This window comes from Corythoichthys intestinalis, chromosome 14 (genome assembly GCF_030265065.1).
Source record: "Corythoichthys intestinalis isolate RoL2023-P3 chromosome 14, ASM3026506v1, whole genome shotgun sequence".
Taxonomy (NCBI): Eukaryota; Metazoa; Chordata; class Actinopteri; order Syngnathiformes; family Syngnathidae; genus Corythoichthys; species Corythoichthys intestinalis.
Window position 1 is genome coordinate 10878733 of NC_080408.1, and position 24623 is coordinate 10903355.

The window sequence follows — 24623 nt, forward strand, 5'->3', positions numbered from 1 at the left end:
AATGTTAAGCATTCACGTTCGGGTCGGGCCGCCGCGCCGACTAATAAATTATTTTTTTTAAATGTTATAAAACCGAGAGCAGGCTCTCTGTATTGTGCATTAGCTTGTGCACGCACATGAGCAGCGTGGCGCCGCCCGCTTTTTCTTCTTCTCCTCCCGCTGTGGCGCTTGCGATCCGTTACGAAAGACACTTTTATTTATGCACACAAAGGCAACACAAATGTGATCCTCTTGAATCTTCTCTGTGTGTCTGCAAAACCGCATGTTTTTTTTTGTTTTTTTTGTGTTTTTTTTTAATATTAAACTTTCCCGGCATTATTTCGTTGTGTAAATGCTTTTATAATGATCATAAAAATATGTAGACTATTTAAACATTAAGAAAACTTGTGTTTTTTTCTGCCAAATGAGAATTCATTGCAAAGGACACTTTTATTTATGCACACAAAGGCAACAGAAATGTGATCCTTTTTAATCTTCTCCTCTGTGTGTCTGCAAAACCGTTTGTTGTTTTTTATATTAAACTTTCCCAGCGTTATTCCGTTGTGTAAATGCTTTTATAATGATCATAAAAATATGTAGACTATTTAAACATTGCGAAAACTTGCGTTTTTTTCTGCCAACTCGAAGAAATGAAAATAAATTGCTGCTGCTGCGTTTTTTTTTTTTTTTTTTGCGTCACTCCAACAAATAAAATTTTTTTAAAAATTCGGGTTTCTCGGGCTGGGCCTGCAAATCTAGTTAATTGATCGGGCTCGGGCCTGGTCGGGCTTCAATACCAGTCGATCTACGGTCCTACCCTCACCTATGGTCACGAGGTGTGGGTCGTGACCGAAAGAACAAGATCCCGGATACAAGCGGCCGAAATGAGTTTCCTCCGCAGGGTGTCCGGCCTCTCCCTTAGAGATCGGGTGAGAAGCTCGGTCATCTGGGCCGGACTCAGTATCGAGCCGTTACTCTGCCGTGTTGAGAGGAGCCAGTTGAGGTGGTTCAGGTATCTGTTCGGAAAACTCCTGGACGCTTTCCTGGAGAGGTGTCCCGGGCATGTCCCACCGGCGGGAGGCCCCGGGGACTACCCAGGACACGCTGGAGAGACTATGCGTCTCGGTGGCCTGGGAACGCCTTGGGATCCCGCCGGAGGAGCTGGTTGAAGTGGCTGGGGAGAGGGAAGTCTGGGCTTCCCTGCTAAAGCTGCTGCCTCTGCGACCCGACCCCGGACTAGATGATGGATGGGTAGATGGATGGATGTTTTGAGTTGAACCAGAGACTACACTTCTGGCACTCTAGTTTCTTTCCCTACCGAGCAGTGGGTGCCTCTGAGCCCCTCCACCGTCACAAAGCACTCACAGACCGACACACTTTGAGCTTCCCCTCATTGAAAGACAAGCATCCGCCACTGGTGCCCACTCTACCAAATATAGTGAGTAGGGCTGCAGCTATCGATTATTTTAGTCGTTAATTAATCAATGAATTAGTTAGTTCGAATAATCGAGTGATCAAATAAGGAACATAAAAAATTTAAATACCTGGGCTGAGCCTCAAACGGTATAAAAAAATAAATGAGGATCTAAGTACAACAAAATTAAGTTTTCTTCGTCCCACTCCCTTTCAGGCATTTTGTTTTGTTTTGTTTTGTGTCTTTTTTTTTTGTCTCTGTTGTTTCTTGAAAGCAAAGATCTGTATTTGTGAAGATGAATGTAACTGCCTGAAATGAAATGAAATTAAAAAAAAAAAAAAAAAAAAAAAATAACAATTAGCTAACTGACATAGCAAAAGTCCACTAGCTTAAATGCTATAAAATGCTAACTTTTTTTTCTTACAATCCTCTTAACAAATGGTTCAAACACATATTCCCACAAAAACAGCTAACTATACCTATAAACTAAATTACAAATGCATTTTTAAAAAAAAAAACAACATTAGCTCAAACAAATAATTAGCATGGCGGCACGGTGGCTGAGTGGTTCGCACGTCCGCCTCACAAATCTGAGATCAAAGGTTCAATCCCGGGCTTCGGCCATCCTGTGTGGAGTTTGCATGTTCTCCCCGTGCCTCTGTGGGTTTTCTCTTCTCCCAAAAACATGCATGGTAGGCTGAACACTCTAAATTGTCCGTAGGTATGAGTGTGTGCATGAATGGTTGTATGTCTCCTTGTGCCCTGCAATTGGCTGGCAACCAGTTCAGGGTGTACCCTGCCTACTGCCCATAGTTAGCTGGGATAGGCTCCAGCACCTTCGCGACCCTAGTGAGGAGTAAGCGGCAATGAATGAAAAAATTAGCTTATGTTGATCTTAACAGGGAGCATCTGGATTCAGCCATGTGTTATTCACTGTTGCCACTAGAGGGCAGTGTATCCACCCAAATCATTAAAAACTAAATGCAAACACTTTCAAAAAAAAAAAAAAAACATTACAACGCCACTTTAATTAAACAAATACTCGAAGCAGGAAAATTGAATTGGATCTTTTTTTCTGTTTGAATTATGCGAGTTAATCGATTAATCGTTGCAGCACTTTGGGGATGTTTCGAATTTGGTGGAAGTCTGCTCTGTGTGCTCCTCTGGCAGCTTCTATTTTTTTTGTTTTTTCACCGAACTGTCTATTACAGGGGTCCCTATCTGCCGGGCCGCGGACCGGTACCAGTCCGTGGCGCATTTGCTACCGGGCCGCACAGAAATAATAATTTATTAATGACCGCATTCTGGCCGAATTAACCCTGTGCCCCTGTTTAACACACCAATATCCTTGTCTACTCTAGATATAATACTACAGGATAGATTACAATGTCGTTAGAGAAATCCATTGATTGGACTGCTAGCAGTACATCTTGTTTTGTGTATATAATATATCTATGGGCGCTTGTCCTTGATAATAACGTATTACAAGGCCGTGGGCGCAGGACATTTGTTCCCGAAAATAATTAGCCCCCACACAAGCGAAGATGACTGGAAAACAGACGTCTTTGGAGATATTTTTTGGGGGCGAAAAGGTGACCCGACGAGCCTACAACCTCGATGACCCACGAACTGCGAAGGAGTGGATTCGTGACCCGTTTGTGAATAAACCGAGTGATTCGAGCATGTCTGTGCAACAGGAGGATCAGATTGTATAGATCGCAAATGACGGTGACCTTAAACGTATATTTGAAAAAACAACTCAACCGAGGTTCTGGATTAAAGTAGGGTGACCAAACGTTCTCTTATGCCCGAACAAGTCCTACTTTCACGTAGTATCCTCGTCGTCCGGACGGGTTTTATAAATTCATAAAAATGTCCGGTTTTTATGATTTTTCACGGGACCAATTTGAACAGAATCCCTCCGGCCGCTGGGTGGCAGCGCCTGCCTGCAATGACATGGCTTCTAGTAGTAGGGAGGGAAGAAGTCGTTCTTCTTGTTTTTGTTGGCAGTTTACCCCTATCATTAGGCATTACCGCCATCTACTGGGTTGATGATTTGGCCACAACGCCTGCCCAATTGTTAAGTTTTTTTACGATAAATACGTATATAATGGCAACTGTTGACTTCTGTCGGAGCTTTGGCTGTAAAATCCTGTTTGGTGTCGCATCGTTGCGCTGACGATGATTGTAAACTTTTGTAGCAAAGTTTGATTTTTGCCTCAGCTAGCTATCAGTAAGCTAAACCACGCTAGGCATTATGGGAAACGTAGTTTTGAACTGCTACGTTTGGAAACATGCTGGTTGAATAGTTTGTCAGTTTATTTCGGTTATTGTTTGTGTGCAATCTATAACATTGCATGAGAATATCAATTGAATGGGAATAACAATTTGTCAAGGGCAATTGTCGTGACAGTAATTTATAAACCTACTGTGTGTATGTGTATTGACTGGACTACATTTCCATGGGTCTGCATTATATTTATATATATATATATATTAGGGCTGTCAAACGATTACAATGTTTAATCGAGTTAATAACAGCTTAAAAATTAATTAATCGTAATGAATCGCAATTAATCGCAATTCAAACCATCTATAAAATACGCCATATTTTTCTGTAAATTATTGTTGGAATGGAAAGAGAAGACACAAGATGGATATATACATTCAACATATGGTACATAAGGACTGTATTTGTTTATTATAGCAATAAATCAACAAGATGGCATTAGCAATAAATCAACAAGATGGCATTAACATTATTAACATGTTTTCGTTTTAATAAAATTTATAAAATTTTCAATCAAAAAAATAAACTAGTAGCCCGCCATTGTTGATGTCAATAATTACTTACACAATGCTCATGGGTGCTGAAGCCTATAAAATTAGTCGCACCCAAGCGCCAGCAGAGGGCGGCAAAACTCCATAAAACACAACAAGTGAGCGTTTCACTGCTGGTGCTGTGTCACCAGTAGGTAGATGGCAATGTAGTGTAAAGCGCTTTGAGTACCTTGAGAGGTAGAAAAGTGCTATGCAAGCATAACACCATTTACCATTACCATTTACTGTCATTTAAATCTGTCTGCGTTAATTGCGTCAAATATTTTAACGTGATTAATTTTAAAAAATTAATAACGCCCGTTAACGCGATAATTTTGACAGCCCTAATATACAGTATATATGTTTTTTTTTTTTTTTTTTTTGGTCATTATTTATTTATTTTTATTTATTATCTGAGGAGAACTTTTCAACATGTCCTTCCATGATCAAACGTAAGTTAATATTCCCTTCTTTAAAGAAAGTTTGTAGTGTTTACATTGGAATCGCTACATTTGCAGCCATGATTAACGTTACGCGCATGCGCAGAACCTTATCGTTGCAATTTTTGATGGGTTGCAAAATTTGTCAGAACACCGGTCCGTGAAAAAAAAGACCCAAATAACACCGGTCCGTGGTGCGAAAAAGCTTGGGGACCCCTGGTCTATTGGATTGAGAATTAGGATGATATCATCCGATTACATTTGATAAACAACAATAAAAGTTTCATGACTTTTATTAGGGAGTAAATGTTCTAAATTGAATTGCAACGTTGTTTCCAGTACTCTGAGGACCGACCATCACTTTTTTTTTCTCCTGTCGTTCTAAATTCGTTAGGTTACAGGCCAATTGTCTCCATCACACTGTTTGGAAACATTTGCCCACAACAACCAGCTTTGTTTTCAAACTTGAGGTTAAATTTTGTCGACATCCCTCACCATCCTTTCTTCAATTCGCTGCACCGAGCCGCTGATTAGGAGGAATCAAATCAAGGACGTCACGGATGAATTCATTCGGATAAAAAAAAGTTTGCGCGGGGAGAAACGAGGCCAGCGCGAGGACACGCGCGCCGAGAGGTTCGCCCCCAGGTGTAGTTCATGTGGTAATGGCTTTTAGATTGGGGCTGTGTACAAAGATGATGGGCCCGGTTAACAGATGGCCAGGGGACGGCCAGGCCAACCTTCTGTTCATCACTCGGCAGAACCCACTCCTCTACCTTCTCTTGCTCTTTCCCTCCACTCCTCTGTCATCCTATTCCATCTCTTTTGTTTCACTTGACTCACGCCACCACCCGTTTCTTCACCCTCTAGCAAATGTGCTTCACCTCTCCTCGACCTCCCTCCTCCCTCTCGCCCTTGCTTCCTCAATTTCCGCCGGCAGATACGGGTTGTCTGCCAGCCCCAAGTCTAATCCCTTGATTTTTTTTTCCTTCATGGAGTACAGCCGCTCCGGCAGCCACCCTTTCTATTTCTTTGTCCTTTGCCACTGTGCTGGGCAGATGGCCAGCGCTCACAGCTGCAAGTCAAGTTCATAGCGTGTTGGAGCAGGGCATTGGAGAGTATTCGTCCAAGGAGGCTGTGAACCAGTGATTAACCAGAACTCTGGCTAGGAAGGGTGAGTGATTGGGGCATGCTAGGATGCAGCAGCGTCGCTAGCCTGTGAGCCTGATGCGACTAAAAAAAGAACAGTCGGCTGCAGCCCCGTGCGGGGGTCGAGTTTGGCTCTACGCGGCGACGAGGGAACGACAACTGAAGCCAGGTGCCCACACGTGGAAGGAGAGTGATGAAATATAGAGAGCCACGTGCTCCTTTGTCCAGAGGTGGCAAAAGTATTCACGATTAACTCTCTGGCTGCCATTGACAGCAATTGATGTCCAATGCATTTTGACAGTGAGTACAGAGTAGGGCTGGGCAATACGGCCTTAAGTACGTATCACGGTAAATTGAGCAGATCTACCTCGAGAACGATAAATGACGATAAATTCGGCCAAGCGGACAGTTATATACAGTGCCCTCCATAATTATTGGCACCCATGAAAAATATGTTTTTTAGCTTCTAATATATGTATATATAAGGGCTGTCAAACAATTAAAAAATTTAATCGAGTTAATTACAGCTTAAAAATTAATTAATCGTAATTAATCGCAATTAATCGCAATTCAAACCATCTATAAAATATGCCATATTTTTCTGTAAATTATATATATATTCTGTAAAATAAATTGTTGGAATGGAAAGATAAGACACAAGATGGATATATACATTCAACATACGGTACAAAAGGACTGTAGAGGGCATTTCACTCTACTGTCATTTAAATCTGTATATGCTGTCCTCACTCCGAAGCGTCTACTTTTTCCAAAGCTAGACAGCTAGTGAACGACGCCTTAATAATCAGACTTCTTCCTTTTTCATCTGATTTATTAATAAAATAGCCTCAAACCATTGTCCTCTTTAGACAGTCGTAAAACTACAAAAAAAAAAAGTACACAAGCATTGCATTAGCAACAACGTTAGCTTAGCACGCTATACAGGTTCACTAAACATAAACAAAAAGCGTCTCATACAAAAAATATAACATTTCGCTTACTAACATAATATGTACATTCTTTACAACAACCATACTTACGGACAAATCTTGTCCAAGGATCATATAAGCACAACATTACAACGTCAGCCCGAGACGTCGTGCAGCCATATTGAACTGGCAAGAAAGCAAACCATGTCACAAAGCGACCACAAGAGTTCGCTGTTAGACAGCACAAAAAGCCTTGCTGTAAAACTTACCAAAAGGCAGAATACTGTCTGAGCGAGACATGTGCCAAATATAGACATTGCGTCAAATATTTTAACGTGATTAATTTTTAAAAAATTAATTACCGCCCGTTAACGCGATAATTTTGACAGCCCTAGTATATGTATATTTAATTCAAATAATATGGGACCTTAACAGAAAAAAAGAGAAAAGTCCAACCTTCAATACAAGTGCATTCATTCAGTGAGGAAAAAATCCCACATAAAGAAAAATTATTTGACATCAAATAATGTGTGTCACAATTATTAGCACCCTTTGTGTTAATACTTTGTACAACCCCCTTTTGCCAACAAAACAAGGTCTGGGGACTGAGATGGCCATGGGAGAAGCTTGATTTTGTGCCTGGTGAACCATTATACACAATATAAAAATACAATATAGAAAGACATGCTGAATAAGTGCACAGTATGATAATGTTACATGATGCATGAACAACGAAATGCGAAACTGGCCGGTATGTTAACGTAACATAGCTATCAAGAGTTATTCAGATAACTATAGCATTAAAAACATGCTAACAAGTTTACCAAACCATCAGTGTCACTCTAAAACACCAAAATAACGTGTGAAATGATAATATTGTGTTAATAATTTCACACATAAGTCGCTCCTGAGTATAAGTCGCACTCCCAGCAAAACTATGAAAAAAAATGCGACGTATAGTCCAAAAAATACGGTACTCACCGGTGCTCTAGCTCCAGTCTTGCCTTTTTTTTTTTTTTTTTTTTTTTTCAAACACATGTCAGGCGCTGCTTGGTAAGTTTTGTTTTCTTATCTTGGCTATATATGCCATGTTGCTTTAGAATTTAAAGGTCTGTGCTGAGTGATCATCACACACTAAATGTAACTTGTAGTGTTAGCATAGCGTTTGCGTTAGCATTTAGCATGGTGAGTGTCGTCTTAAACTCTTGGAAACCTTTCTACATACAGTTCGTGGCATCCAGGTGAGTTTAATTAATTGAAAATAATGTACTGTTTTCCTGCTGAGTGTGTATTATCATCACAAAGATGGCGATGTCCTTGTAGACTCTACAATTATGTGCTCGTCTGTCAATGTTCATTCGAAATTGTTGGAAACCCTTTATTTAATACAAATGTATTTTATTTATTTATTTATTCATTGAATAAAACTTTTTAAGTTTACAAACTAAAATATTTTGAGTTTTCGTTGACAAAACTAGATGAACACATTTTGAAATGACTAAAATAGGATTTTCGTCCTAAAAACTAAGAGGCCGTTTACATGGCGACTCTGCGACACCAAGATGTAATGACTGTGTTGCAGGATGGCCTCATGGAAGGTGGAAGGATCTGATTGCGGGGGCTTGCTCCACATCCATATCAATCAAAATCTCCCACGCCGATACAGTCAGCACTCGAACACGTCACATTGTGCATGCGCAGCGATGCTACTAAACATTAAAAACAGCAAATATGGCAGAATGGCAGCTTTAATTTACTGTTTTCATAATATTTTTAATTTAAATATGTTGAATGTTTCCAATTTTGTGCCTTTTGGAGAAAAAGAAAAATGCCATTGCTTGGTGTGGGCGCGTATGTTGTCTTCCGTGCTGAGGAGGTTGTTGGGGTCAAAATGTATTATTGGCTGTCGCCTTGTAAATCTGCACTGCCCCCTAGGGCCTGGCATGAATACTACATCGTTTTCACGCGGAATTGCGACATTGTTCGAATGGAGACAGAACCATGTAAATGGAAATTTGAAATTTTTCGTATTTTTGGAGAGTCACCATGTAAACGGCCTCTAAGACTAAGACATAACTAAAAGGACTGGCAAAAACAACACTGGTATAGAGGTAGATTTGTGTCTTTAATTCGATTTAAAAAAAATAAATAAAAAAAGTTGCTTTAATCAAAACAAAAACCAAAAAAAAGCATTTTTTAAAGGAAAAAAAAGTTTGAATGCAAACATTTAAGAATCAAAAAATGCATTTGAACTCTATTTTTCTTTGATTTTTTTTTTTTTTATTGAAGATTTGTTTTCTTTTTTTTTGATTGAAACAACTTTATTTATTGAAGCAATGTTGTTTGAGCCTTTATTATTCAATCGGAAAATAAGTTGCTTCAAAAAACAAAACAAAACAAAAAAAAGTATTTTACCCCAAACAAATCACCTCAATAAAAATAAAAAAAAATCAATTTAATCTTAGAAAAAACGTTTTTGAATGCAAAAAAAATATTTGGGACTCAAATTTACATTTGAACACAAAATTTTTAATTGAAAATATGTCTATTTGATTAAAGTAATCATTTTTGTGTTTGGGCCATATTATGGGTAGAACATTTGTGTCTAAACCATTATTCCCAAAAAAAAAAAAAGTTGCTTCAATAAAAAGAAAAATAATCATAATAATAATAATGTTTTGAAGTCTTTTTTTTCTTTAAGTGAAAAAAGTTTTGAGCTGTATTTTTTTTTTTTAATCGTTTTGACACAAATGTGCTTTGTCATTGGTCAGACATATGTCTAAACCAATGGCGTAATCATGGTCGCCGTTGGCCGCCACTCGCCAGCCAGCAAGCCGTAGAGAAGTGGTCGACGGCTTTAATGCCACCACTGCTCGTTTTTTGAGTCTCAAATTTTTTTTTTCATTCAAAAACCTATTTTCTTTTATTGAAAATGTTTTTTTTTTTTTTTAATGTTTTTTTTGTGACTGAAAATATATATTTTGATTCATGCAATTTTTTTTTTTATATACAATAAAGACACAAAATCTACCTCCATGCAGGGAGGGGCTCGATCACTTTCAGCCCTTCCCAGTCAAAATGGGTTGAGCATCTATTGCCTTTAATATTATATGTATTTTTAATATCAATTTCCCTCTTTCACTATCTACCATGACACATTCTAATCAGGTGCCATTTATAGTCTGAAAAACATAGGGATTAGTCAGTTCTAATCAAGTATGGAGTAAAAAGTACATATTGTATATCAATTTGAAAATGTAGGGCGCAAAAGCCAAAAGTACAAATACTTCCGGTGCTTTTCTCACCTCTGATGATAGCCAGCTTCGCAGTGACTGACAGCTCTCCCTCGCTGTTACGTGCCACGCACTCGTAGATGTTTTCATCTCGAGGAGCTCTGAGAGGTTGAATCCTCAGCACGGCGCCCGCACCGTCGTCAAACTCGATGGTCTGAATGCCAATGGAAAATGACATTAGTCTTATCGGAGTGGAAACAGAGATTCACATCCAATTAAAAGATGTTTGAGTGGCTCCTTGGAGTTTGAACATGAGGGTGTTGGGCTATATTGCCCTTGGGAATTGGGAGATGAACTTACCAAGATTAGTTTTTAAAAAATGTGGGTAGCTAATCGTGCTAGTAAGTTAAACCCAAAACATTTTAATGTGATTTAAAGAAAAAAAAACAAAATACAAACTGAAAAGCAGTCTTGAGACTAGCTAACATTTGCTAGCATGCCCTTTGTAATGCGATTGCGACTCTATTGTAACTCCTTCTGCAAAAAATCCATGGTTAAATTAGTGTTGCCCTTCAGTTGCAAGGTATTATAGAGTGACCAAACATCCTCTTTTGCCCGGACAAGTCCTCTTATTACGTCCGGCCGGGTTTCATAAATTCGTGAAAATGTCCGGTTTTTATGATTTTTCACGGGACCAATTTGAAGAGAAACCATCCGGCCGCTAGGGGGCAGCGCCTGCCTACATTGACGTGGCTCTTACTGGTAGGGGCGGGAGAAGGAGTAGATCTTTTTTGTTTGCAGTTTACCCTTTGTTTCATGGGGAATTACCACCATCTACTGACGGTTTGGCAGGAGATCAGACTACAGTAAGGAGTTCAATAAGGAATTCTAAAAGACGTGGCTCCATACACCTTTCTGTAAGTTTATCTCCTGTTAAAGTCAATCACGTGTCCTCTGTTGTATATAGGGTTATACAGTGCCTTGCAAAAGTATTCGGCCCCCTTGAATCTTGCAACCTTTCGCCACATTTCAGGCTTCTAACATAAAGATATTAAATTTAATTTTTTTGTCAAGAATCAACAACAAGTGGGACACAATCGTGAAGTGGAACAACATTTATTGGATAATTTAAACTTGTTTAACAAATAAAAAACTGAAAAGTGGGGCGTGCAATATTATTCGGCCCTTTACTTTCAGTGCAGCAAACTCACTCCAGAAGTTCAGTGAGGACCTCTGAATGATCCAATGTTGTCCTAAATGACCGATGATGATAAATAGAATCCACCTGTGTGTAATCAAGTCTCCGTATAAATGCACCTGCTCTGTGATAGTCTCAGGGTTCTGTTTAAAGTGCAGAGAGCATTATGAAAACCAAGGAACACACCAGGCAGGTCCGAGATACTGTTGCGGGGAAGTTTAAAGCCGGATTTGGATACAAAAAGATTTCCCAAGCTTTAAACATCTCAAGGAGCACTGTGCAAGCCATCATATTGAAATGGAAGGAGCATCAGACCACTGCAAATCTACCAAGACCCGGCCGTCCTTCCAAACTTTCTTCTCAAACAAGGACAAAACTGATCAGAGATGCAGCCAAGAGGCCCATGATCACTGTGGATGAACTGCAGAGATCTGCAGCTGAGGTGGGAGAGTCTGTCCATAGGACAACAATCAGTCGTACACTGCACAAATCTGGCCTTTATGGAAGAGTGGCAAGAAGAAAGCCATTTTTCAAAGATATCCATAAAAAGTCTCGTTTAAAGTTTGCCACAAGCCACCTGGGAGACACACCAAACATGTGGAAGAAGGTGCTCTGGTCAGATGAAACCAAAATTGAACTTTTTGGCCACAATGCAAAACGATATGTTTGGCGTAAAAGCAACACAGCTCATCACCCTGAACACACCATCCCCACTGTCATACATGGTGGTGGCAGCATCATGGTTTGGGCCTGCTTTTCTTCAGCAGGGACAGGGAAGATGGTTAAAATTGACGGGAAGATGGATGCAGCCAAATACAGGAACATTCTGGAAGAAAGCCTGTTGGTATCTGCACAAGACCTGAGACTGGGACGGAGATTTATCTTCCAACAGGACAATGATCCAAAACATAAAGCCAAATCTACAATGGAATGGTTCAAAAATAAACCTATCCAGGTGTTAGAATGGCCAAGTCAAAGTCCAGACCTGAATCCAATCGAGAATCTGTGGAAAGAGCTGAAGACTGCTGTTCACAAACACTCTCCATCCAACCTCACTGAGCTCGAGCTGTTTTGCAAGGAAGAATGGGCAAGAATGTCAGTCTCTCGATGTGCAAAACCGATAGAAACATACCCCAAGCGACTTGCAGCTGTAATCGGAGCAAAAGGTGGCGCTACAAAGTATTAACGCAAGGGGGCCGAATAATATTGCCCGCCCCACTTTTCAGTTTTTTATTTGTTAAAAAAGTTTAAATTATCCAATAAATTTTGTTCCACTTCACGATTGTGTCCCACTTGTTGTTGATTCTTGACAAAAAATTAAAATTTTATATCTTTATGTTTGAAGCCTGAAATGTGGCGAAAGGTTGCAAGGTTCAAGGGGGCCGAATACTTTTGCAAGGCACTGTACTTGTTCTGCGTTAGTTTATTTCGCTGAATGCTGGTATTATATTCTAAATAGCTGTGTTCCTTATGAGTTTTTTAAGATAAATAAGTATACAATGGCAACTGTTGACTTCTGTCGGAGATTTGTACTGGGGTGATCTGTAAAATCCCGTTTGGTGTTGCATTGTTGCGCTGCCGATGATTGTAAACTTTTAAAGCAAAGTCTGATTTTGCCTCGGCTCCCGTACTAGCTAATAGGGTAGCAATCAGTGAGCTCAGACGCGCTAGGCATTATGGGCAATGTAGTTTTGAACTGCTGCGTTTGGAAACATACTGGTTAAATAGCTTGTCAGTTTATTTCGGTTATTGTTTGCGTACAATCTAGAACATTGAATGAGAATAAAAATTGAGTGGGAATAACAATTTGTCAACGACAATTGTCGTGATAATAATTTTTTTTTTAAATGTTGAGTTGGCACATAGCCTACTGTGTGTGTGTGTATTGACTGGACTACATTTCCATGGGTCTGTATTATATATATATATACATATATATACATATATATACATATATACACATATATATATACATATACACACATATATATATATATATATATATATATATATATATATATATATATATACACACTTTTTTTTTTTTTTTTTTTTAATTGTTTGATTAATTTTTTAGGAAGAATAAAGCCTGTTGAGTAACCAGTTGAGTAAAAAAAGTGGGGGATATAGGCATCTTTGAGGGATCTTTGAGTAAAATTCAAGTATCTCGAGGCCGGGCCGAGTGTCCTCTTTTTTGGAAATCAAAATTTGGCCTAAGGTATTACTTCTCCAAACTTTCAACCATTATTGACTGTTTTCTCAATGTTTTGGAAGACTTGCGTTTTCGTTGAATTAGCTGCTGTTTAATAGCAGAACTTTCCAAGGATACACTGTACTGTATGTAAGTTAGTAGGAATGTGAAAATCATTCAGTTCATTATTATTAGAGGTGCATGACAATTATCGGTCCGATAATAGGAATTATGACGTCATCCCAATAAATCTGATAACATAATATATTATCGGCCCTATTAATAATATTTTGGCACTATGTCGAATTGGGATTTGTGCAATTGTTTCCACTCCTGTTTTTCCAGTATGCAAAGTTTTGTTACTGTCTTTGTTTTTTTTTTATTGTAATAATTTGCATGTCATCATGAAAATTCTGGTTCGGTCAAAGGCAAATCTAAGCTGAATCAACCACTAGTATTTTTGACCTACAGGTGTTCAAAAACTCAGGTGAATATACATTGAAAAATTATATATATATTATCGGTTATCGTATCGGTATCGGCCTTGAGGAGCGGGAAGTTTTTGATATCGGTATCGGTTTCAAAAAATGGATATCGTGCACCCCTAATTATTATTATACTTGATCCCTCATTAAGACACATACCTGCAGGAAACTGGTGTCTTGGCAAGACACCCCAGCAATTTACACTTACCATTCTGGACTCACTGTTAGGAATGTAATGTTGCACCGTGTATTGTATTACAGTAAATTATTTTACAGGCATGCATGCATGCATAAGAAAAAAAACCGGATACAGCTTCATTTGCATACAGCTCACTGGTGCATGAAGCCCCCCACCCAGGGAAAAAAAAAAAAAAAAACTGGCCCGTGATCTTTTGCATCTGTTCAGCCCTCGGAGCAAGCAAACGATTGCTTCATTTAACCCCACTTCCCAACAGCTCAGCCTCGACTGCCAAAGAACATAATGCTGTATATTGCCTTTAAGTGAATAGTAAAACTTTTAGCACATAATGATTTTAATGGCACCAATTAAATGTTAATTTTGTGATTGAATGAGTAGTATTTTCATGATATATATCTCATATACTGATGAGGATTTGTATCTGGGATATTTAAGCATAAATGCTGAACATGCAGTATTTTATATGAAAAACATACAATTAACAAGAAACTGCAATTTCTACAGAAATTGCGATGAGGCGTTGCTGCGTTAGATACAAATCTATCAGGTCTCTGCCTGTTGATTTGGGAACATTTTGGGTACACGTCCTGTTGATATCAAGTCATTTCCTGTTGCTTTAGGGACATTTCGGGGACATATCCTGTTGTATGGCTGTCAATAGCATCGACTTACTTGGGCGCAAGTTGAATGTCAATGTGCTGTAATGGTAAGATTTTGGTCAAAAATCCCAACCACATGGGTTTTTCTGCCATTGTAAATGAATGGGAAATTTGGACGTACATGGCTGTCAATGGCACGGACGTGCATAGTTGTCAATGGCATCGACTTAATTCGGCGCCATTTTATTGTCAATGGGATGTAATGGTAAATGGTTAAAAAAATCACAAGGGTGTTTTCAAATGTTTTCCTGCCATTGAAAGTGAATGGGAAATTTGGATTTACATGGGTGTCAATTGCATCCCATTAAAAATAAATGGGAAAGTTTTTGGCAAATTCTGGATACAACTTTTATGCCCCTTATCCTCCTGGAATTTTTTTATATGTAAATTATGCAATTTGGTCAAAAATTGTAGGACTACATACATTTTTTTCCCCCCAAAAAACCCATGTTGAAGGGCGAACTGAAAATTTTGGGGAGTCATTCAAAAAATTGCGTGCGTCGTGCGAAAATTCCAGTCATTTTGATATTTAAATGGTGATGGTCGGTCAACCTTGCAAAGCCCCATCTGATTGAAAAATGAAAATGAATGAAATAAAACTATTTTAAGTAGCCCCCACCCCATATAGGTATACAACAGAATCATGATTTTAAATAGCAGTTTCCAGTGATTAACCCATTGGCGATCATTGGCTGCCAACTTCTCCCGGTCAAAATGGATTGGACACCCAGCACCACCGATGGGTACATTTACATGGGTAGTTTTCCTCAATCCGATTGAATGGTGAATAGGATTTGATCTGTACGCATGAAGTTTAAGTAAAGAGATTCACGTTCAATCCGCATTTGCATGGCCGCAGTTGAATCCGATTGTATTTTTCTTATTGATATGCGCATTACATTACTCTCTGCCACTACCTGTAATGTGTAATGCTGCCTTAAACGGATCCGCGGATCGAAAGACTTGTAGTTCTTAAAAGATAAACGTTACTATGAGTTAAAATATTTTGATACTGAAACCCCTAGCGATGTTTTCGTTTTTATACAATTTGTAAAATTAGTTTAACTAGTAGGTCGCCATTGTTGTTGATGTCACAGGGCAGTGATGTCACATGGTTACGCAGCCGGGCTTCCAGAGTATGACTCTAGCGACGTAAACAAGTCATCTGTTCAACCCTTCCAATTTGAACCCGAGAGGAACATTAATGAGAAGCACTGTTGGTATTTCACAAAACGAGCAGCAAAAGCAAAATGAAAAGGAAAGACGGGATGAAACAAGACAAGAGTGGGGGGGGGGGGGGGCTGTTCTGCCAAAATGTGCTACACGGGCATATTTGACACCCAAAGTACTACCGTGCGCTTTTAGCTTGTTTTGCTTTTAACCGATGAGAGCATGTGTTGGACGTCTCGCTGTGTAGAGGGAATTTTAGTAACGCGGTAGTATTCATCGTGTGACAGTGACAATCTACGTCATCACCCCGAGGGTCCATTGCACACTTAAAACATGGCGCCCTCCGAAGGTCAAAACATGTACTGAATAATATAGATGTCTAATAAGATATTTTAGCAAAACAGAACGATTGTGGCTTTTAGAGCCTACATGTCTTTAAGTCCGAGGTTCCCTTTCACATGCTCTGGGAAATATGATCCCTTAACACTTGCTAATTGTTAGTTACACATACGTCCTGTTCATGTGCTTTTGTTGTCGTGGCAAAAAAAGAAAACAAAAAACATAGCACGGATTTCATTTTGGTTTGTTGCTTGGGCAAAACAGTTTTAGACCTATTTATTCATCAACTACAATAAGGGTGCTTTCACATTAGACCAAGAGGAGATCTGCATGGAGGAATGGGCCAAAATACCAGCAACAGTGTGTGAAAAGCTTGTGAAGAGTTACAGAAAACGTTTGGCCTCCGTTACTGCCAACAAAGGGTACATAACAAAGTATTGAGATGAACTTTTGGCATTGACCAAATACTTATTTTCCGCCATGATTTGCAAATAAATTCTTTAAAAATCAAACAATGTGATTTTCTGAGTTTTTTTCCACATTCTGTCTCTCATGGTTGAGGTTTACCCATGTTGCCAATTACAGGCCTCTCTAATATTTTCAAGTGGGAGAACAATTAGTTGTTGACTAAATACTTGTTTTCCCCACTGTATACAAAACGAAGCGGACTATCTGAGAAAAAGAACCCTGGTCCGTATAAAACGGACCAAACAGTGTTAGTGTGAAAGAGATTGCATCAAAATGGTAAGTTTTTGTTTATAACTGAACGTTTTAGCAACCATAAATTTATAAAGGTGTACACTTGGTTTTGATGTGCAAATTGACGATACATCTTCTAGTTTCTTACCATTCACAACTTATTGTTCGCTCTCCGCCATTTTGAAAAGTAAACGGTCGTCCTATCTCATAATAAAATCCCAGTTTTTCAGGGGAAAATACGATTTGCGAGGCATGCAACTTTCCACTCGACAAGTGTTATTTACCATAATTACGACATCACATGAAGGCAGCATAAGAGAAGAAGTTACAAATAGGATTTTTGGACCCATGTAAAAGCACCAAATGAGTTCAATGTGAACTGTGTACCACACAATGTTTTATTTTTAACACTTAATGTTTGCGTAATAGAAGAAACATTGAAACTAAATTCTACACTGCACTAAGCATTGCAATCTGGTTCTGTTAGCTTAATGCTTCTCCTGGGAAAACATGCGCTCCAGGACACAATGACAGAAACTTGACTCTAAAATATAAATTATTTGTAAGAGCTGTGCATGCCATGCAGCATAGGAAAGATTTTGACATTGCGCACTGTGACAACCACCTCGATACGCTGAGAGTTGACTTTCTTGCCCTTCTTGTTCCAGTAGACGACCGGCTTGGGATTTCCGCTAGCTTGGCACACAAATGATGCCACGCCCCCTGATACACCAATCTGGTCTGTGGGAGTCTTGGTGAACTTTGGAGCAGCTAAGAGAAGAAAGCAGAAAAACAAACAAAAGCCATGTGTAAGTTTGATTGAAAAACTGACGACACGACAAAAACCCTGCTGACCATCCCCAAATTTTCACAGGTCACATTTTACTTTGAGCTCCCCTGTGTTGTGTTAAATTCCTGGGTATCATCTAGACTAGAGGACGCTGTGAAGGACTTCCTGTGGGTCATAAATAAAAGATGGGCTTGTGCTTCAGAGGAACAGCTTTCTGTGTCCAACTCACTCTCTCACACTCTGCTTCTCTCAGGCCAGTGGAGCCCTGAACTGCAGCAAAAAGACACTCTGGATTCCTATGCAAGCATTAAGAGCACCATATATAAGCATCTAATTGGTGTGTATTAATAACCGATGGGTCCATTTGTCAGGAGAAGCACCACCGTGGGGCATTTGTACTTGCAAACTCTGAAGATCTTCACCATTTCAGTCAGTCTTTCAACATTACTGTTAATTTGTTTTACCCAGAGGGGGGAAATTGAGGAGAACGATGGTGACAATTACGCCTTGTGTTGGAGCGCAAGAGTGCTGCAATTGCCCTCTTCGCAAAAACAGCAATTTTCGAAGTCGGCCAACGAGCCAATATTACTGAACCCGCATTTTTCCTGGCGAGTGATTCAGATCAATCAAACAGCCAACACGCGCCCACCCCTCGCTATCTGTCTGCGGCCTGTTGCTATGGTGGCCGGCTTAACTCCTCGTCAGCTACAGAATCGCTGCGATCCATCAGGGTGAAGGCAGGATGACCCTTACCATGGCAACCTGAATCCCTCCTCCCACTTGCCCAAAGTCTGGGCGGCTAAGGTCTTGATGTGTTGACTCACTACTGCTCGAAAGAAAAAAATGAACACTTGCGGATTCGAAAAGTCTGTTCGCACGGTTTCACATCACACAAGCAGAAACAGGCGCGCAGTTTCATTACAGTTCCTAGAAACCAATGGTGATTGCTCTAAGACAGCAAGGGAAGCTGCAAAATGTCAAAAAATAAGTGATGAAATGTACGCTGTTATGGATACATGACCAAGAACGTATAGGCTTGGTCTCAACATTGGTAGGGACGATATAACAGCATTACCTGCATGTACAGTTTTTGCTCGGGATAGGACATAGAGACACAGAGATTGAAAGTCTAAGTGTCCGGTTGGTCTGAACAGTTTTACTGTTTCACATTGAGAATATGACATACTCCCATTGTGATCATTCAACATACAGTGCCTTGCAAAAGTATTCGGCCCCCTTGAATCTTGCAACCTTTCGCCACATTTCAGGCTTCAAACAAAGATATGAAATTTAATTTTTTTGTCAAGAATCAACAACAAGTGGGACACAATCGTGAAGTGGAACAACATTTATTGGATAATTTAAACTTTTTTAACAAATAAAAAACTGAAAAGTGGGGCGTGCAATATTATTCGGCCCCTTTACTTTCAGTGCAGCAAACTCACTCCAGAAGTTCAGTGAGGATCTCTGAATGATCCAATGTTGTCCTAAATGACCGATGATGAGAAATAGAATCCACCTGTGTGTAATCAAGTCTCCGTATAAATGCACCTGCTCTGTGATAGTCTCAGGGTTCTGTTTAAAGTGCAGAGAGCATTATGAAAACCAAGGAACACACCAGGCAGGTCCGAGATACTGTTGTGGAGAAGTTTAAAGCCGGATTAGGATACAAAAAGATTTCCCAAGCTTTAAACATCTCAAGGAGCACTGTGCAAGCCATCATATTGAAATGGAAGGAGCATCAGACCACTGCAACTCTACCAAGAACCGGCCGTCCTTTTTGTTTGCCACAAGCCACCTGGGAGACACACCGAACATGTGGAAGAAGGTGCTCTGGTCAGATGAAACCAAAATTGAACTTTTTGGCCACAATGCAAAACGATATGTTTGGCGTAAAAGCAACACAGCTCATCACCCTGAACACACCACCCCCACTGTCAAACATGGTGGTGGCAGCATCATGGTTTGGGCCTGCTTTTCTTCAGCAGGGACAGGGAAGATGGTTAAAATTGACGGGAAGATGGATGCAGCCAAATACAGGAATATTCTGGAAGAAAACCTGTTGGTATCTGCACAAGACCTGAGACTGGGACGGAGATTTATCTTCCAACAGGACAATGATCCAAAACATAAAGCCAAATCTACAATGGAATCGTTCAAAAATAAACGTATCCAGGTGTTAGAATGGCCAAGTCAAAATCCAGACCTGAATCCAATCGAGAATCTGTGGAAAGAGCTGAAGACTGCTGTTCACAAACACTCTCCATCCAACCTCACTGAGCTCGAGCTGTTTTGCAAGGAAGAATGGGCAAGAATGTCAGTCTCTCGATGTGCAAAACTGATAGAAACATACCCCTAGCAACTTGCAGCTGTAATTGGAGCAAAAGGTGGCGCTACAAAGTATTAACGCAAGGGGGCCGAATAATATTGCCTGCCCCACTTTTCAGTTTTTTATTTGTTAAAAAAGTTGAAATTATCCAATAAATTTTGTTCCACTTCACGATTGTGTCCCACTTGTTGATTCTTGACAAAAAATTAAAATGTTATATCTTTATGTTTGAAGCCTGAAATGTGGCGAAAGGTTGCAAGGTTCAAGGGGGCCGAATGCTTTTGCAAGGCACTGTAAATCAGCCAAGGTAGCCCCCCGCATTTTTACCACACCAAATCTGGCCCCCTTTGCAAAAGGTTTGGACACACCTGTTTAACTTCTTTCACTTGGTACCAGCTAAATATTATTCAAAAAATAATGATGTTGGAAGAAATAAGCATCTTGAATTTGAAACTGTATGTTGTCGGCGATTAGCCTCGCAATGATCTTAATTGTGGTTGTCAGCCCAAAACCCTCTAAATATATATTAAATGCATCTTACCAGATATAAAATGACTACTACATAATCTGTAGTGATCGTTTGGTGCCAAGTTTTCTCGTCGAATTGCAGCAGTCCATCTCGCTCTCCTCTCCGGGTCTCTCGGAATAATGTAGAACTTCAATTCTCTCCGTCTATCTTCTCTGTTATTGCAACCAACCGCCACATACGCCTTCACCAATTTGATTATTAATGTTAACGAGCAGAAAAACACGGCATAATAGGAGGAATTTACGTAGCGGTAATGCTTAAACCCGACGAGATGACGGACAATATGGCGCGGAGGCGTGGTTGTGACGTCATGTGAGTAGGGTCTATTTAATAATTTAAAGTCAGGTTATTAGCAATTGTTTCTACAAAATGGATAAGCAACAATACTTTTGTCAGGGACTGTATGTTCTTTAATCAATTACTAAAGAAAGGAATAAATAACTGAAGTATCGGATCGGTACTCTGTTTCAGCAGATCAAAATCAGGTGACTCAAACTCAAAAAAATATGTAATCGAAAAACTCTAGTGAACTGATTGAATTTCTCACGCCTTCGGAACTATTCAGAAACATTCCTAAGCCCCAATCCAGCTGCCGGAAACACAAGCCCAAAGCATGATACTCCCACCAGTCTTTTTCTGAGCTCTGGTGAGACGCAATGTTGTTTTGGCGCCAAACCTAGTACTTGTGGCCAGAAAATCAGATCATAGCACCTGCATTTAGGACACATGAATACTGATTTCCTGGTATTGTCAAAGAAAAATATTTACCCTAGGGTGTTTTATGACTTTTTAAATCCACCGCAAATTGCCAAGCGAGTCACTTAAATTAAATCAGAGGTGCAAAGCGCTGTAACGACACAAATAAAACAAATCCTGAATGTCAGAAATGAAATGGTTTCATTTAATACCACAATCCTCAACAGAATGATACATCAAGCTAGAGTTGGCACGGTGCAGTCAATCAAAACAAATTCACGGCCATCATTTGAAAGAACCGTATATCTGGCCTACTAAACTCAAATGGAAGCTCGGGGACATTGGTAGCATTCGAACCTGTGAAAGTATCCCAAAAAAAATGTCATGTCAAACTGCCTTGTCCCTGTGACAGGATTACGATTGAATTTCATATGCCTTGTTGAGCTCCAACATGGTTTCGCTGGCTTTATGTACTGTCCAGAATGTTTTCAGTACAGTACTCTCTTAAATGCGCTTCAACACCAATCCTCTTGCAAAACCGACCCTGCTGGCAATGTTACCACTTAAGCCTCTTCTTAAAGCCAGGGAAAAGCCCTGCAAGGCATTGACTTTGGGTGGATTTGCACTGAACAAAAACTTGTTATGACTGGATGGTTGCGAAAAGCTGCCTGGAAAATAGGGGACTAACGAGCGGCTCTTTCTCTTAATAGAAGCTTTCACTTGTTTTCACAAGAGAAGCCGGGTCGGCTAATCTTCTGCCACTTGCCTACTTTAATAAAACACCTTTTTAAACCTTGTAATTGTCTAAGTGACTGATTGAGGCCGGGCTCGGTTGCAGGTAGAGCAAAGCAATTCACATTGGACCGATGCGCGCCGCAGGTCAGAGTGCAATCGTGTCTTTAAAGTTGTAAATGCAAATGAAATGCATTCGATTTCAAAGACGTATGTACATATAGGCCGGCTAGAGCTGGTGTTGCAAATTGCATTTGCCGTTTATAGAGATACATGACTGATGTCAAGGGCTTTCAATGCAACAAGCTGTGGTCTGACAAGGCTTTAAAGTCGTTTTACTAATGCGTTCTTTCCTGCTTGTGTGTTTGACAAATTACGATTCAGATACGGCTGTATAAGCGTCGTTGCACTTAATCGCTGCCATTTGTGTCCGTGTGAAGTAAGATGCATTTATGAAATAAAAGGCTTATTTTTCTGTACTATAGAATAGACTCTGTCTTGTTACATTTTTATTAGGGCTGTCAAAATTATCGCGTTAACTGGCGGTAATTAGTTTTTTTAATTAATCACGTGAAAATATTTGACGCAATTAACGCAAGTGCCCCTCTCAGACAGATTTAAATGACCGTACAGTGAAATGCCTGCATGTTAATTGTGTTTTATGGAATTTTGCCGCCCTCTGCTGGCGCTTGGGTGCGAATGATTTTATAGGCTTCAGCACCCATGAGCATTGTGTAAGTAATTATTGACATCAACAATGGCGGGCTACTAGTTTATTTTTTGATTGAAATTTTTACAAATTTTATGAAAAGGAAAACATTAAGAGGGGTTTTAATATAAAATTTCTATAACTTGTACTAATATTTATCTTTTAAGAACTACAAGTCTTTCTATCCATGGATCGCTTTAACAGAATGTTAATAATGTTAATGCCATCTTGTTGATTTATTGTTATAATAAACAAATACAGTACTTATGGACCGTATGTTGAATGTATATATCCATCTTGTGTCTCATCTTTCTATTCCAACAATAATTTACAGAAAAATATGGCATATTTTATAGATGGTTTGAATTGCAATTATTTGCGATTAATTACGATTAATTCATTTTTAAGCTGTAATTAACTCAATTAAAAATTTTAATCGTTTGACAGCCCTAATTTTTATATGTATTTTTTGCTTATTTTTTAAAGAACAGGTACAGGTTTTAAAGCATATGGCGGAAAACACTCAGGTGACTTGAAGTTCTGCTCTGAGACACCAAATTTTGCCAAATTTCAAAATTGTCCGACAGTCCCTGACAAACGTCTTGTCGCGACGCTTATCCATTTTGTAGAAACAATTGCTAATAAACTTATTTTTAACTAGAAACTGCAATTTCTGGAGAAATTACTTCTGGTCTTTGCTGTGTGGAGATACAGATCTTAGCCCCGCCCAGGGCTATCAAAGAATGGACAAACATGCCCGTCAATGGCATTAAACAAAGTAAATGCCATTAGAAATGAATGGGAAATTTCGACGTCCATGGCCGTCAATGGCAGCACCCTCCATAAGCGTCAATGGAATCGGGGAAGTTTGGGGGACACGTCCTATTGATATCTGGTCATTTCCTGTTGATTTGGGGAATTTTTTTGTTTTTCCAATTGAAAATGAATGGGAAAATTTTTGGATGTCCATGGCCGTCAATGGCATTGAGTTACATAGGCGTTGATAGAATTCAAGTCCATTAGCATGAATAGATTTGACATACATGGCCGTCAATGGCAACAATGCAATGTAGATTCTATTGGAAATCCCATTGAAAGCGAATGAGACATTTCCCATTAAAAATGAATGGGAAAGTTTTTGGTAAATTCCCGGGGAGCCGTAAATTTTTTCCAAATTCTGTATACAATCTTTATGCCCCTTATGGGATTTTTGATGTCCAAATTATGTGATTTGGTAAAAAATTGAAGGACAAGCAGCGTTTTGAAAAAATTTTCTAGAATCGGAATATCTGTGTTTACGTGAAAACGGAAAATTTTTCGGGGCCGTTTGACAAAAAGCCACAGTCACACGAAAATTCCGGACATGTCGATACTTGAACGGTGCCGATCGGTGCAACGGTTCGGGCTGCACGACCAGCTAAGTATTCAATTGGTTTCAAAAATGGCTCACATGAAAGCTAAGACCCTCCCAAATGATGTTGAATGTACAAAAATATATTTGTTTCACTGAAAAAAGATTTATCATTTAATGAAGAAATTAAGGTCAGATTTTGGCAAGACAAGTTTTGTCGCCTACAGAAAGTAGTGTGAAAATTGAACAAAAAATTTACTTTAAATACAAAAAATTGTTACATGACAAAGTAGTGGTGCTGTGAGATCCAAATTTAATATTTTCTATGACTTCTATGGGCTTGAAGCACTGCATCAATGCGGTTTGGCAAGGATTCATACAATTTAATGATGAAGTCATCAGGAACATCAACGAAAGCAGTCTTGCATGCCTCCCAGAGTTCATCAACATTCTTGGGTTTTGTCTTCCATGCTTCCTCTTTCATCCTACCCCAGACATGCTCAATGATGTTCATGTCTGGTGACTGGGCTGGCCAGTCCTGAAGGATCTTGATCTTCTTTGCCTTGAGGAACTTTGAGGTAGAGAT

General features: G+C 39.5%; 1 protein-coding gene across 10 annotated transcripts in view; it reads right to left on the reverse strand.

The window, feature by feature from the left end:
- Nucleotides 1-24623, reverse strand: part of LOC130929666 (receptor-type tyrosine-protein phosphatase S-like) — a 311121-nt gene that overhangs the window by 212696 nt on the left and 73802 nt on the right. For 6 of the 10 annotated variants that reach the window (XM_057857027.1, XM_057857026.1, XM_057857024.1 and 3 more), the window contains exons 3-4: nucleotides 17524-17672; nucleotides 10034-10175 (exon numbers count right to left, since the gene is read on the reverse strand). In XM_057857027.1, coding sequence (XP_057713010.1) covers nucleotides 10034-10175; nucleotides 17524-17672 — 291 coding nt within the window. The remainder of the gene's footprint in view (nucleotides 1-10033; nucleotides 10176-17523; nucleotides 17673-24623) is intronic. The other 4 variants (XM_057857028.1, XM_057857025.1, XM_057857032.1 and 1 more) reach the window with 1 other exon arrangement.